Here is a 15,974-nt window from a genome sequence, read left to right on the forward strand (position 1 = left end):
AGAAAGAGATGGAACAAATACATGACATGCTGAACAAGATCAGACTTCATTCCTGGGCACTGCATGGTCAAATATAGCATGAGATCCTAGTTTGCAATCTGTGCAATTCCTTTCCTTCACCTCACATAACAGAAGGGCACAGCTTTTAATATGATGAGTATTGAATGAAGTGCCATCAGCAGCATGTGGCAGGAACACTTGCATTTTGCACCATACAATCTGTCCTAGCTCCTCTGTGGTAACACCCTGATTTTAAGGGAAAGGTACATTGTAGGCTCACCAAGGAATATTGAGTTCTTCATTAATATTTCTCATCTCTATAACTCCACCTACTGCAGTAGAATATATATACATCAAGATAAGAGATCTGAGAAAAAATATTCCTGCCCACGGGGTGACTACGTTCTTGCTCACAGAAATGATAGCAGACCGATTTATCATCCTCCATAAACTTACACACCAAAGCAAAAATCGTCAACATTGGTCTAGGACTCTTGAGAGAAAGGTGCACAGGCTATTTTCAAAAGATGTGTGTGGCAAGCACTATGTTTTAAAAATGTACTGTTTTATTTTTATTCCTGGTGTAGGAGGGAGTAGACAGCTGGTAGGGGGAAGACACCCACTGGTTTTCTCCAGTGAGTGGTGTGTGATTGTGAGGACAGCCGGGATGTAAGTTTCACGCAATCAGACCTTCAAATGGAGAAATGAAGTCCTCTTTGGCACCAGCCAGCTGCCCACTTACAACTATTTAGGAAAAAAAATTAAATAAAACTCTCAAGTTTGTTGTTTTTATTCCTATAACCTTTGCTCCCAGAGACTAAAAGCTAAGACCCCTCTGAACCCCATCTTAAAAAAATGTTCTTTAAGAAATACTACTCTGGGAACATGAGATTCCAAAATGTGACTTTTTTTTTTTTTTCAAGTCCTGGATTTCTTTTTTTTTTTTACTGTGTCAGAAATAATACAGATAATTTAGGTGAAAGAGTTGGACTACTGTCTTTTCTAAGATTCTAGGAATCTCTCCCCAACTGGTAGATCATATCTGTGTCTGTGAATCTCAGCAGTTGTCTAAGAGAGCAGTTTAAAACCTTGGTTTGTTGAAGATAAAGTTATTTAATATGTAAACTAATTCCTGGAACTGGATCACTTCAGAAGCATCAAGATTCCCCACCTCCAACACTGTACAAACCATGGAATTACCTTCCATTTTCTCCAGGGTGTTTGAAAATTACATCCCCATTATGTGACTACAACCATGAATTGAGGGTACTGAAAGGTAGAAGAGGCTTTATCATCCATATCTATCTATCCATATGTACATATATGAATGTTCTTACCAAGCAGACTTTACTTTTGAAAGACCAGAGAGCCCTGCTGGAAACATTGAAAAGCTATGGAATTTGATATTGTAACCTTGTTTTCACATTGTTTTTGGCTGCAGCTCTGTTTAACCTCATCCCTGTGGGTCTTCGAGTGGTGGCTATTCAAGGAGTTCAAACCAAGCTGTATTTGGCAATGAACAGCGAGGGATACCTGTACACCTCGGTAAGTCTTTCACTGTGCTCATGTTTTGATTATTCTAGTTTTCATCTGATATGAAGGGAAATTGCTACATATGTGTTATCACTGCAGGTTTGTGTAATTCAAGGAGGAGTGTTCTGGATGGAAATATTAAAAAAGACAAATTAATTTCCAATGAAAGTATATGTATTACTAATTAATCATTTGAAGCTAACATTTTTGATAGAAAATTCAAAGACTCACTAAGCATTTTTGCATACATTGGCATTTGGGTTGTTATTTTCAACCCAAATGTCTATCTTGCAGACTTGCTTTGCAACTGTGGAAAGCAAAGCCATTTGTACAACTCAGTTCAACATATATCTATCCATGTTTACTCCTAAGGAAATTAATAAGACCACTTCCTCAAATCAACTCTAGGACACAAAGAACAGTTTCAGAAGTGTTTCTTTATCTTACCTTTCAGTTCTATTAGGTCATGTTTGCTATCTCTAAGTACTATTTTTCCATCAAGTACACTCTTCTTACATACAAATTCCAGCTTGGCTTTTTCTTAGAAGTTTGTGATGAATGGAGTAAAAAGTGAAACTTTTCTCAAGAAATTTATAAGCAATGTAGACAACAGTTCAGCTAGGAACCTGGGGCCACATTAAGCTTTTTAAAATTTTATATTTAAATATAGGCAAAAATGGTACAGTGCCAGGGTTAGGATTTTACTGTTAGCAGTAGATCTAGTTACTGATTAGAGGAAACCACTTAATATATGGATTTTTCAAATCTTTGTTTTGAATTTCATACAGTCTAAGAAAAGGATAAGATGTTAAAAATGGAGAAAATTGCTTGTCAGACTTTCTTCTAGATAGCCTTGAAGCAGTCTATTACCATAACTAAAGATATCTATTCCTCAAAGTGCAAAAGTGGTTACCTTTAAACACTCTTGCTCTGGCCTGTCCCTTAAATTTATTTCAAAGCCAGGTATGTAGAAAGATTCTTAGAAATGATGAAAGCAAAGCATAACTCTGTTTTTCAGAGGCTAGGATGAGAAAGAGGGGAGGAGAAAGAGTAGAACCAAAGGGCTCATTCATTTGGTAAACTGGGGTAGAACATTTCAGATTTTACAATAAAAGATTAGCAGCATAATCTTCAAATATCAGTCCCTATCAGCATTCCCATCAGGCCATTTCTACTGTCTTATTGTTAAATAAATGCAGGGGTTTTATCCTTTTTACAAATGCAAGATTTGAATGTATCTCAAACTAAATGAGATCTTTCAGTTTATTAAATACATGGCTAAGCAGGGCTTCCCTGGTGGCACAGATGGTAAAGAATCTGCCTGCAGTACAAAAGACCCAGGTTCTATCCCTGGGTCGGGAAGATGCCCTGGAGAAGGGAATGGCAACCCACTCCAGTATTCTTGCCTGGAGAATTCCATGGACAGAGGAGCCTGGCGGGCTATAGTCAATGGAGTAGCAAAGAGTCAGATGTGACTGAGTGACTAACACTCACATACACACACGTTATTAAAAACAATAGGAAAAGGGATTTGTTTTCAGATTTGTGCATTGAGGTAAGGTAATTTAACAATGAAGTATTTTAATTAACTTTATTTAGATCAACAGACTACCTCACCAGGACCAGATGCAAAGGTAGGTTTTTCATAAAAGAAATGATTGCTTTCTGCAACTCCTGTGCAGGCATGGGAACTAAATGGAATACATGGGGCATACTTTGAGAAGGTAAATAGCAGATGACATAGGAAGTCATTACTGGTAACGCATCCAGAATTTCCCTGAGTTGTGGTCACCATTGAGGTGCCCTGATGAGAGGATTGGATTTTTTTTTTTTTTTAATCTGGCAATAGTAAATGTTTTTAAACAGTTTGGAAATAATACTTAAGTTAGAATGAGAAATGTCATGTAAGTTAGTTAGTATGACACATGCTCCTACTTAAGAAAATTAGGGCAAGAGTATTACATGGAAGGAATTGATGTCAAAACTCATACCCTACCATTCAAGTTGACCATTATTCTAGCAAATGGTAAATGTCAATGTGAGCTCATTTCTAAGGAAGGCCTTCCAGGGGACTCAGCATTGTAGATGGATGGGCTTCCTTTCTTTGGTAGGCAGGCTAATCTATAGCAAATATGGGTCTCTTTGTACACATATCCCATTAAGGAAAAGAAATCTTAAATATTTCCTATTAAAGAAAAGAAGCTATATTTTGGTTAAGGAGGAGAGATGTCTGATTGATAATCCTGGAGTTCAGAGGAAAAGATATCCAAATTCATCTCCTCCAGGAAAGAATTGGAATCTTCTCCAGGATAAATCTTCTGATTCTTCCCATTACTTCTTACTGATTGTGACTTGGAGTCCCATCACCACATTGATCACCATCCTTAGTGGGTGATTCATTTATTATCATCTTATTTAAAGTGTAGCACTCCGACTCTGAGGATATTGGCCTGTCTTAGTGATTTTAGCACCACAAGACCAAAAAGCCCAAATGACATCTTATCTCGTCAAGAAGAATGGGTAACTAAAGAGAAAGGATCACTAGTCCCTTACGTAAAATCATGGCACTTTTACTCCTGAAATATGGCAGGCAGTTTTGTTAGAGAAAATAGGATTGGACAGTGACCCGAGGAGGAAGCGAAAAGAAGGAACAGGAAACAGAGGCTACTGCTATAGCAAGGAAAAAATCTGTTAGGAAGTTATCAAAAATATCTTGGTGAGGGCTGAGTAAAGTCTGCCTTAAAACATTTGCAGTGGCAGGGGCTAAAGGAGATGGATTCAGGAGGTATTTCAGAGGTAGAATCATGAGCATTTGGTGGCTGTTTGGATTTGGAGGGAAAACAGGAGCACCATGTATGGTTGAACATATATAGTTGCCATCCACTGCACAGATAGAAGTGAAATATCTTCAGGTAGACGTTGTTTAAAATGTGCACAGTATTATTAGGGTCCCTGAAAGAGAGTGAGAATTATATCTTTGGCAGTTGAGTTGATGGTGAGCGATTAACCAAGATGGAGAATAAAGAAAAACAATAGTAGGAAAAAAAGGATACCCAAGTACAGGTTGCATAGGTATTTGAATATATGACCCTAGAGCTTGAGAAAGAGGTGTGAGCTAGGGATAAAATGTGAGAGTTATCACATGTAGGTGGTGGCTGTTGCCATGAGAATAGCTGAGGAATACATAGCATGAGAAGCAAAAAAAGAGTTTGTCAAATAATATTAGGCAATAATAGCATGGAAGCCCTGCAACAGAAGAACAAATTGTGACAGATGCCATAGCATTGTAAAAAACAAGTGGGGAGAGGGTTTTTGGAAGAGTCAACAATGTCAGATGCTTCAAAGAAAACAAATAAAACAAGAACTAGAAATTTACCATATGAAGGTCTTGAGCATTCTTGATAAGAGCACCTTGAGTGGAGTAGTAGAGACAGAAGCTAGACTGCAGTGACTTGAAGAGTGAATGGGAAGAGACAGGACAGGCAGTAGCTGTAGAATGTCTAAGGGAAGGGGAGACACGAGTGAGTATTTAGAGGAGGACACGGAATTGAAGAAGGCTTTGAGGGTTCTTTGCCTAAGACTCTTAAATATATTTGTTAGCTGAAGGTCAAGAGCCAGTAGAGATGGAGATGTTGAAGACATAGGAGATGGGATCCTTAGGGTCTCAAAGGAGTCAGAGAGAGAGTGATGGAATTGAATATGTGAGGAAGATCAGATTCACCTTGAGATGCTGCTTCTACAGTAAATCGATGAGGACAGGTGTCAACATAGGTGCACTGAATCTGCAGGTGATGGACAAGGAAGTTGAAGAATTTCCCAGCTGGATGATTGAAGCAAGATAAAGAGTAATCAGCTAAAATCAGGCATAAGGATGACACAGGGTGAAGGTTTGCAACAGTGGTTTTAGAAAAAGGGAGAGGAAAGAGACAGTCTAATGACCAGGGTGGATAAACTGGCCCACAGGCCAAATCAGGCCTACCACTATTTTTGTAAATAAAGTTTTTACTGGGACACAGTCACACCCATTCAAAAGTTTTGCAATACAAAGGCAGAGTTGAATAGTTGCCCCACAAAGCCTTAATTATTTATTATCTTGTCCTTTATAACGGAGAAGGCAATGGCACCCCACTCCAGTACTTTTGCCTGGAAAATCCTGTGGACGGAGGAGCCTGGTGGGCTGCAGTCCAGGGGGTCACTAGAGTCGAACACGACTGCGCGACTTCACTTTCACTTTTCACTTTCATGCATTGGAGAAGGAAATGGCAACCCACTCCAGTGTTCTTGCCTGGAGAATCCCAGGGACAGGGGAGCCTGGTGGGCTGCCATCTACGGGGTCGCACAGAGTCTGACACGACTGAAGCGACTTAGCAGCAGCAGCAGCAGCAGCAGTCCTTTATTTAAAAAAATGGTTTTTGACCCCTGGTTGGATGATAGTTCACAATCTTAGTTACCTATTAGGATCACCTGAGGACATTTAAGAAAATTCCATTCTGTGTGCTAAATAGGAACCAATAATATCAAAATATCTGAGGGGGGAGTCTGTGTAGGAATAGTTTCTAAGGCTCCCCAGCTGATTCTAATGTGTAGCCTGGGTTGGAAAACCACTAATAACACAAGTAAGGAAATGATTGCTGAGTAGCACTGAGAACCACCTCCACCCCCAGTGAAGTTGGAAACCATGCATTTATAGACACTCTGTCCCATATCTGAAATTTCTGAAACTGATCTTTTTCTGTTCTTGCAAACAAATTGCTTTTACATTTCTGAAGGACTATTTCTTGAGATGAAAGAAAATGCTGATCCTTGGAAGAGCTTTCTTATTTTATTTTCTTTTCTGTTTCCTGTCTTCTTTTGCATTTCTGCTTCTACATCCCTTGATTTCTTTCAAATTCAATTTTACACTTTTGCCCTTTCTTACTCCCCTTTGGCCATTAAACAAAGAAAACAATACCTCCATGTTGTTATTGCTACAGAGAGCAATTTGCTTTCCATGATTAATCTCAGGATTTTTGCACCTTTTCCCCCTCCCTCCCTTTTTTCCTTGTTGCCATGGGGGCAGACTTGATGTAGGCTCAAGTGGCAGTGAGAAACCATCTGTGGCACAGAGAATCATAATTAGCCATTATTTCATAACATATTTACTTTTGTCCTTGAATATAACTAAGTCTTTCTAGAACTGTAAGGAAATTATTATTCATTGTGTATAGAGAACTTTGTTCATACCTTTGATTTTTCCTTTACCAAGAATAATTGAAAAAAAAAGAATAATGAGTTGTACAGAAGCTTTTGAGAGTTCTTCAAAACTTACTCATATAAAGCTATTTGTTATACATATTTCAAAGTTGCTTGAAATAAACATTAACTAAAGGAAATCAAGTCTTAAATGTAAAAGTGTTTATTAATGTCCTAGTATCTATTTAATAGAGGAATAATAACAGGTATTAGAGACAAGATAGTAAAGATTTCAAAGCCGAAGCCCAAAGCATTATCTTTTGATTTTGAAATGTTCCAGAACTTAGTAACAGCATTTTTCCCTGCCTAATTATTATTCATTCATCAACACTTGTTTTCCATTTCCAAAGTACACAGTGTTGCTTGGGTTACTGTAGGGGTAGCTAAAATGTGTAGATAAGTAGAAATCCTTTGACAGGCAAAAACTTTTCTATTCATGTATTTCTAGAGAGGACTTTTAAGAGTGATTTTAACTGCTGTTTATGGTTCCTGGGCAAACTAGATGCAAGACCAGAAAGCAGGTCTCCCTGAGTGTTAGCTTGATGCAATGGGAATGAAGCAGTGTGTGTTACTGATCCCGTGGGCCCAGGCAGACTTGGGATCTGAATTAAGGGGACATTTTCCTTCTCTATCGAATTATTTTTTACCTAGTTTAAACTTAGCAAGTTTCTTCTTTCCCATCACAGATGTTAATTTTGATGATCCATCAAGATGTTGACTGACTTTCCACTTGGTATAGTTTCTTTGCTTTTTAAATTTATTTTGTGGCAACTAGGCAAACAATCCATTGGGGAGACCACTTTGAGTAAATACTTGCTCAAGGAATGCAGTTTTTAACATGAATATTTTCAGGTATCCCAAATCTCTTTAGAAAAATTAGGATAATTAGTCATAAACTGAGAAATGACCATTGTTTTTGTTTTTTTTTTTAGATAGACCATACAATTTTACTATAAGCTAATTTGAGGTTGAGAAAATTTAATAATTTTCCCCAAAATGAACAAGTGTCATAAAAAATGCAATTCAACAACAAAAATTTCCTGGGTTCAGCATTCTAGTCACTAAGCTTAAATTCCATTATTTAATGGAAATTTAAATTGTCCAGGTAAATTAAAATGCATTCTGATACATGTTTTGATTTCATACTGTATGTAGGGGGATTGTTTATATTAAGAGGCCTCAGATGTTCAGGACATTTAGCTGTCATCTGAGAACTTTACTCTTTTTACAGATTTGTTTAGTTTCTCTGATTTTAGTATGTGACATTTAAGATCTAATTTTCAGTGATATGGCTTCACAGCTCAAGCCCATATTCTAATACAGAAAGGATGTTAAAGTTTAGATGAATTCATCGATCAATTCACAGTGATGAAGGTATCCCAGCAAAACATTTGTAGCATGTAAAATGTTTGAGTTATGTCAAATCTGTATATCAGCAAGTTTGTATAATTTAATTTCTGGGGTTATTATGACAGACTTTTTCAATTTAATAGAATTAGTGAAAGGGCACTGGTTTAAACATTACTGCTCTTTAGGGAAGTGGGATTAACTCGGTTATAAAAGAAAATACATTTCAAATGAACATGAGCACTATCATATCCAATGCAGAAGAAAATGATCATTATGGATTTTGCATATAGCCAGTAGCCATCATGTATAGCGCTCCCTACAAAACAAGTAGACACAAATTTTACCTTCTAATTAAAACATTAGTTTATGTTTAGTGTTTATGACTCAAAAACTTAGATTCCAAATTTTGGTACCTACCTCTAGAAAAGGCTTCTCTGGTGGCTCAGGTGGTAAAGAATCCTCCTGCAACGTGGGAGACCTGGGTTCGATCCCTGGTTTGGGAAGATCCCCTGGAAGAAGGGAAAGGGCTACCCACTCCAGTATTTTTGGCCTGGAGAATTCCATGGACTGTATAGTTTATGGAGTCACAAAGAGTTGGACACAACTGAGCGACTTTCACTCACTCACATCTAGGAAAACTTTTTTGTTTCCACGGGCTGTGGGATTAAACATTTTTGATTGACATTTTTCAGTTCAGACTAATGGTTGTAAAGGGTAATTATACGCATACATCCCTATTTCTGAGTGGTATCAATAAAATGGGAATGTAAACCAATGGGATTATTTACAGGAAGAAAGGCAAAGAAAACAAGCACATTTTATTTGTTAATGAAATGACTCTGCTAGCTCAAGGAGAGCAAATTTTATGTTTTGAAGAGGCTTGCAGTTATTATATTGGTACTATTGAACTAGAGGTCATTATAATTATTGTAGTGAAAAATATACCAAAGTATCTGTATTCATCTTAGGTATTCCTTCAGAATACCGGTGAATTCAGCATAATTTTCAAAACCCAAAACACATTTTCCTAAGTCACAGATTATTTCACATGTTTAGTTCTCTTTGCAGTTAATGGAAATTTCATTCAAATGTGAAAAGAAAATCTAGCTTGGCATTATTTGAATGTGAAATTAAGATGATTCTGGGTTGGTTGTGCCTTCAAAGTCAAGGGCCTTCTCTCTTTTCTCCCTAAAAAAAGAAATAACCAAACTGGTAAATTATTCAGGGTGAAGCTCTTTCATTTCTTAGGTGGAGAAAATGACTGAGGATAGTACTTTCTCAGAAATCAAGGAAACAATAGTAGTTGTAGCTAAATAGAATAAGATTGGCTCTCAATTCTGTTTTTGAGGCCAAGTTGAAAAAATAATCCAAATGAAAGGTCATTGGGATACATATTTAAAAGAGTGTCTCATGGCTTTAACTCAGAAGCTAAATTCATATTTTTAGGAAAAAAAGCCAGTCTGTTGGAGCTAATAAATAAAATAACTGGCAAGAATAACAAAGAAGAATTTTAGCAAGTAAAACTAGATGTAAGGAGGTAATACACACACATGTACACATATGCATACACCCACAACACATGAAAGATAATGAAAGAAACCAATTTTATGTTCATAGCTCTGTTGCTATTACAGGATGAATTATTATGGAATTCCTAAAATAATTCAGTTTTAAATACATACCCTGCCACCAAATGTGTAATACCTTTAGAGATTGCTCTAGCAACATATTTGATAACGCTTGATAGCTTTATAAAACAGAGCAAAAAGACTTTTTAGCTAATATTTATGTAATCATTCAGTGAATCTCATGGCTTGGTATAGGCATTGTTTTTAGTCCCTGTTTCTTGTTTGTATAGTTTTTTTAGTATAATGTTAATCTACAGTGTGATAGGAAAACACAGAGCTTATCAAGACCCTTTTTCTTATTATCCTTTTTTCCATGAAAGCTATATTTAAGAATAGTTTGCCTAATAAATCCTATGCTCATTAAGGAATAACTGGTTTTATTTTTCTCCACCTCCCTCTTAGTCAGAGAGGCAATGCCCAGCAAAAATTACCTTTTAAATAAATATTTATTAAAATTAGTAAAGATGTATATAATAAAGAATAAGGACAAAGCACATTATTTCTGTCAAGCCTTTGAAATATTTAAAATAAGTTAAAAGGGCCAATTTTAACCTTCCATCCTTCCTTGCAAGTGTTAACATTTCAAGATTATATAAGAAAGTGAATTACTGAGACATGAGAAAAAAAAATTGAAGGCAACAGCACTGGTTTCAAATGGTTACACTGCTTAAAGGGAATTGTGACTTCTGAACAGGGAAACTTTAAATGAAAGCGTTTCTCTGATCATTATAATAGCTGTAACCAAGGTTAATAACTGGCAAGCCCCTGACTAATACATTTAATATGTTTTGCCCAGGCTGAATGTGTGAATAGATAACACGTCTGTACTAAAATTCTGATTAAGTTATTCATCAGATTCTCTGATGCTAACTGCTTTTGACAGTCTTGGAAGTGAAAGTACTGGAAAAGCCTCAATTGATTTCTTAAAAAGATTTAACATATAGCCAGTAGCCATGTTACATCTCCTTCCATAAGGGCCTCAGATGTTATAGGAATTCTGGCTCAGCATAAAACAAGTAGCTAGAATGAGAGATGATGTCCATTTTTTACGTGAGAAAAAAAATTGTTGTAGAGATTTGGAAAAGTCAAATGTAAGTAACCACCCCAAGGTGTTAGGACATAGATTGTAAAAATACCAAAGGATGAAAAGATGCCTAACAGAGGGAGGGTATGAATCATCCCATGACACTGTCATAATTGACAAAGAGACACTAGAAAATGACAGTGATAGCTTTCAGAAATGAGATGTCAACAGGTATACTCCTTTGTGTATAGCAAATAGCATAACAGAAAATCCTGTGCATAACAAACCCATTGCTATAATCTGGCCCCCAAATCAGCAAGGCTACAACAACAAAAGTGTTTGCTTGTTGGTTTGATTAAAAAATTCTCAAAAGTATTATATACAGTATTCCCTGGTCCCCTGCCCACATCAATCATAAGGATGATTTACCATTAATACAAGTGTTAATACTTTGCAGACTCTTTCCACTGAAGAAGTTATAGGCAAAGCCTAGGAGAGATCAGAAGCTGAGTATTTTATACTGTGTCATATATCTTATTTAATTTTTAAATTTTTATTTTATATTAGAGTATAGTTTAATTTATATACTTTCTAGATTAGCTATTATTAATAGTTAATTCATAACCTTTAACATACAAATGTGCTGAAACCTCCCTCCATTCCCTCCAGTCTCAGAAAGCCCAGTCACACATCTGGGCCTGAAATAGGCCCAAGAGCTTTATCAACCAATCAACGACAGATATCTGTCAACATCCTCAGATACTAGGCAGCCCTGTGATCACGTTGATTTCTACTGACGATGGCTGGAGTTTATAGTGCACATAAGGAGATTTGTCCTAAGTTCCGAGCCCTAATCGTTAAACAGTTGATCTACTGCTGGAGGGATCAACATAACCTGTTTCTCCCCTAGTTGGGCAGCCTCGTGTGTGTGTGTGTGTGTGTGTGTGTGTGTGTGTGTGTTAGTCGCTCAGTCGTGTCCGACTCTTTGCAACCCCATGGACTGTAGCCCACCAGGCTCCTTTGTCCATGGGATTCTCCAGGCAAGAATACTGGAGTGGGTTGCCATTTCCTGGCAATGATATTTTTAATCTAGAATTCACTGTAAGAAATTCCATATAGGGAAACAATTTGAATGTCCTTGGGGATGGGGGTGGGGGAGGGTGCATCATTGTGGAAATTTACCCAGTTGCGTTAAATATATATTGATGTGGTCACTGAGTAAGAGGGGTCTCAGAGCAAGAGGAAATTGTAGGGTCAAAATCTGGCTCCATTTCCTCATTTGCCATGGAAGATCACTGGTAGGGAAATGACCACTTGTTTCTGACTAGGTGGGTGGTTAGATAGGTATTTAACCACTAGAGACAGCAAATGGATAAAAAGCACATTTATTGAAGCTGTTTGTTATATTTACATTCGTAATATCCTCACCAGCAAGGGAAGTCACCTAACCCACTGACTTTGTTTCTTTCTTCTCTTCTATTCCAGAGAGTCATTTGCTCAGACCCAAAAAAGTTCTGATTCCAGTAGGGCAGTCCATGAAACAAAGCATTTGCATGTCACAAGGGTATTTGAATCTAACAATTCTTAAATTTCGCATAAGATAATAGGCTCAGGAAACACTTTAAGTGCCAGTGTCTTTGATCTAGGCATGAGCCTTTATTCAAACCAATAATTAACCTAGAGAAAAGAGGTCAAGGGGACCGTGATGGCTGGTTTTGCTCAGTGCTTTTCTTTGCTCTGGACCATGGCCTGATTTTTGTTCACACTTGGGGCACACAGAGCAGCGTTTTATTTTCCATGGTTTGGAAGCTTTTTTTGGTATGCCCTCTCTCCAGAGTCGGGGTGCGGGGGTGGGTGGGTGCTTTTTTATCTCCATAATTCGTCTTTCACCATCCCTCAAACAGCAGCTTTCTTGAACCTCTCAAGCCTTGGTGAGACTAGTGGATTTTGACCTCAAGGTTGAGGGGTAGGGTGTGTTTTGTTTGTCTTTTACTGTCTGTGGAGATATTCATCTATTTGCATGGTTCTTGCTGTCAAAGAGGTAAGGGCTCTGGTCTCCTAGCTGTCACCTTCGTGTGGATGCAGAGAGGAAGTTTGACAACCAGCTGGGCGGATGGTAGTACTGTTTTTGTAATTGTGTACCATCATAATATCAAAAGATGGAAGCAAACTGGTGAGGAGTGATAGTATTAAAGAAGTAGAAGAATTCCAGATGGTTTTGAAACAATTCTGGACTAGATTTGTTTCAGAACTTTCTGTCAGTCGAGACACCTCAGTCTTGTCAGTTTCAGGGACCCAAAATGAAAAAGGAAACTTCACTCTTTCTTCCACAAGATTATAAGTGGTCTGAAATTCCAACTAGGCTATAAGGGTGACGCTCCACCTTCTGGGTTCAACAGTCCGGGTGACCTGGCCCAGGCCCCATAACCCCCTGTTGCCACCATAGTGGTAAAGATATGCCATGAAATGACAGGAATTCAGTGAGTCAGTAGAGGAGATTATATGATGGCAGATCTTTTTCAAATACGTTTGCCATCATTGCCTTTTTTCCCCCATTTGTGCTAATAATTCATTCAGGTAGCTCTGCAAACAGGTTTTAAATGGTTCTATCACTCACCTAAAGCTCAGACTCTCTTGTTATTTTGCTTAGAATTTTCTGTCAGAATATTTGACACTGTGTTTTTTATGGCAAATATAGAAGCATTTATACAATAGTCTTTTTATATGGTCGATCTTCTTTTTTGGAAGAGGGAAATACTTGGCATTTTTGTCAGGATAATTGTGAGCTGCCTGAGTTTAAAAATTGGAACCATAATGAGAGTTGATTGGTGCTGTGATAGGGTGGTTATTGTAACTGACTAAATGCTGATATAAAAAAGCCTGCTGAAAGAAGATGGACAATTAGTTGGTTTGGAGTTTTGCTTTGCTTTAACCACCGGTGCCTAATTGAGTGTTTATTATTATTGTTATTTCCTGGAGTATTGTTATTGCCGTCATTGAATGGTGACTTGAGTCATCCTTTGAGAGGCTTTGCTGCTGCTGCTAAGTCACTTCAGTCGTGTCTGACTCTGTGCGACCCCTAGAGACAGCAGCTCCACCAGCCTCCCCCATCCCTGGGATTCTCCAGGCAAGAACACTGGAGTGGGTTGCCATTTCCTTCTCCAATGCATGAAAGTGAAAACTGAAAGTGAAGTCTCTCAGTCGTGTCTGACTCCTAGCGACCCCATGGACTGCAGCCTACCAGGCTCCTCCGTCCATGGTATTTTCCAGGGCAAGAGTACTGGGAGTGGGGGTGCCATTGCCTTCTCTGTTGAGAGTTTTACAAACATACAATTCTAGCCTGTTTCTATGCATACCTGCCTAATACTCAAGTCTAGGTGTCATTTGCATAATTTCCTTAATCATTTCTTTAATATGATATAATTTTCTTAGCTAGCAGTATATAGAGTCATCAAATCTAGAATTCAGTAATCTGAAAAGTTCTCCCAAGACCTCACTGTCATTTGTATAGAGATCCCTCTGTATGAAATGTGTCATAAGAGTATGAGATTGAGACCCACTGATTTATTGAGTACATAGCATCTATTGGGGCTTCCCTCGTAGCTCAAACGGTAAAGAATTTGCCTGCAATGCAGGAGACTCAGGTTCAAATCCCTGCGTTGGGATGATCCCCTGGAGAAGGAAATGGAAACCCATTCCAGTATTTTTGCCTGGAGAATCCCATGGACAGAAGAGCCTGACAGGCTGCAGTCCATGGGGTCACAAAGAGTCGGACACGATTGAGCAACTTTCACTTCTAGCGTCTATTAGTAGTTAAATCCTGATTTTTAAATGGCTCGGTACTCCCTTAACCTGAGGGATGTCAAACTTCATCTGGTTCCCAGTTCAGGGAAATGAAAGTAGGACCCACTGAAAAAACCTGGAAAGTCTCATCAGCAAGTTGCTCATTTATGGCACATTAGTTAATTACTTCACAAATTGTTCATCGTGTTCCCATTTCACATTTGTAAGCACACTTTCTGAGTGTTACCAACTTTTAATTTCTTGGAATCAATGACTATTTCATAAGTTATGTATTAGCATATGGTATCACCCCAGTCGAGTGGCTACAGTGCATTTTCAAACATTTGTTGGAGCATTAAAGGGGAAATCTAAGCCAACCAGGGTCACTTTTGCATAATTAATGTATTTTTCTCTTAGAATTTAAGGGAAAACTTTGTTCTTAAAAGTTAGCAGCAAGACATTAAAAACAATAACATTTTCATGGGGAGTTTATCTAAATACAGCAGTAATAGAGGAAATTTGTTCTTTTGTATGAGATTTTATTAAACCTTTATTTGTTGTTATTCTTGCCACCAAATCCATTTCCATTTTGTCATGGGACCCATGTTTCATTTGATATATTGAGGAAATTAATCCATTCAGGAAGCCATATACAGAGCCACTTGCCAGAATCCATGATGAGTCAAAGTTCATGGGAGACCCTTGATATAAATGTACTCTTTCTGTAAAGGATGATCCTGTTGAGAGAGTTTAGCTTGTGTCATGCGAAAGAAAGTTTGCTGTAAAAGAAGTTTTTATTCTAAGTTTTTCCTATCTCTAGGATTCTAAGGTTAGATTTATAGAGAGAACCCAATGTAGTAATAATATCAAAAACACATAATATCAAATATGGTGATTTCCTCTTTCTTAGCCCTATTGCTTACATCATAGTATGTGTGTGTAACAAATGATCCAAAAAAAAAGTACTGCTTTTGGATCACCATGTTGTACTGCTGAATTAAACGCAAAGTCAAAATAAGTATATTTTGTGACAATAAACCCAAAATTAGTAATGTGAAATTCATCCTTTTGTCCAATAAAATCTGTTTGATCATTATGGCCTAGAGTCACACTGAAAGAATTCTTCATTATTCCAGAAGTTGCAGGTATGTACCTAATGTTTATATGTGAGGCAGTGTTGGCCAAGAAAAATTCAGTGCCTTTCTTGCAACATACATGAACTTTTCTCTAGTTGTTTCATGCATCTTGATCTTCTGTGGAATTTCAGCATCACCACCTCTGATGTGATCTCATGGCAGATTCACATATCTTCCAGAGGTCTTAGAACGTTTTTTTTTGCTACTATGATACTAACTGTAGTCCCCAAAGCAATCATGTAACTTCTGTGGTCATCCCCACTTAATTCAACGGCAAATTGTTCCTCC

The 15,974-nt window shown here is 37.7% G+C and overlaps 1 protein-coding gene across 1 annotated transcript in view; it reads left to right on the plus strand.

Annotated features, from left to right (window-relative positions):
• FGF13 (fibroblast growth factor 13) overlaps positions 1-15,974 on the plus strand; it is a 75,430-nt gene that overhangs the window by 6,461 nt on the left and 52,995 nt on the right. Inside the window, 1 exon segment of the mRNA NM_001098892.2 lies at positions 1,442-1,545. Within this exon segment, the coding sequence (NP_001092362.1) occupies positions 1,442-1,545 (104 nt within the window).

The sequence above is a fragment of the Bos taurus genome, unplaced genomic scaffold (assembly GCF_002263795.3).
Source record: "Bos taurus isolate L1 Dominette 01449 registration number 42190680 breed Hereford unplaced genomic scaffold, ARS-UCD2.0 Super-Scaffold_1723_ScbfJmS_2085, whole genome shotgun sequence".
NCBI lineage: Eukaryota > Metazoa > Chordata > Mammalia > Artiodactyla > Bovidae > Bos > Bos taurus.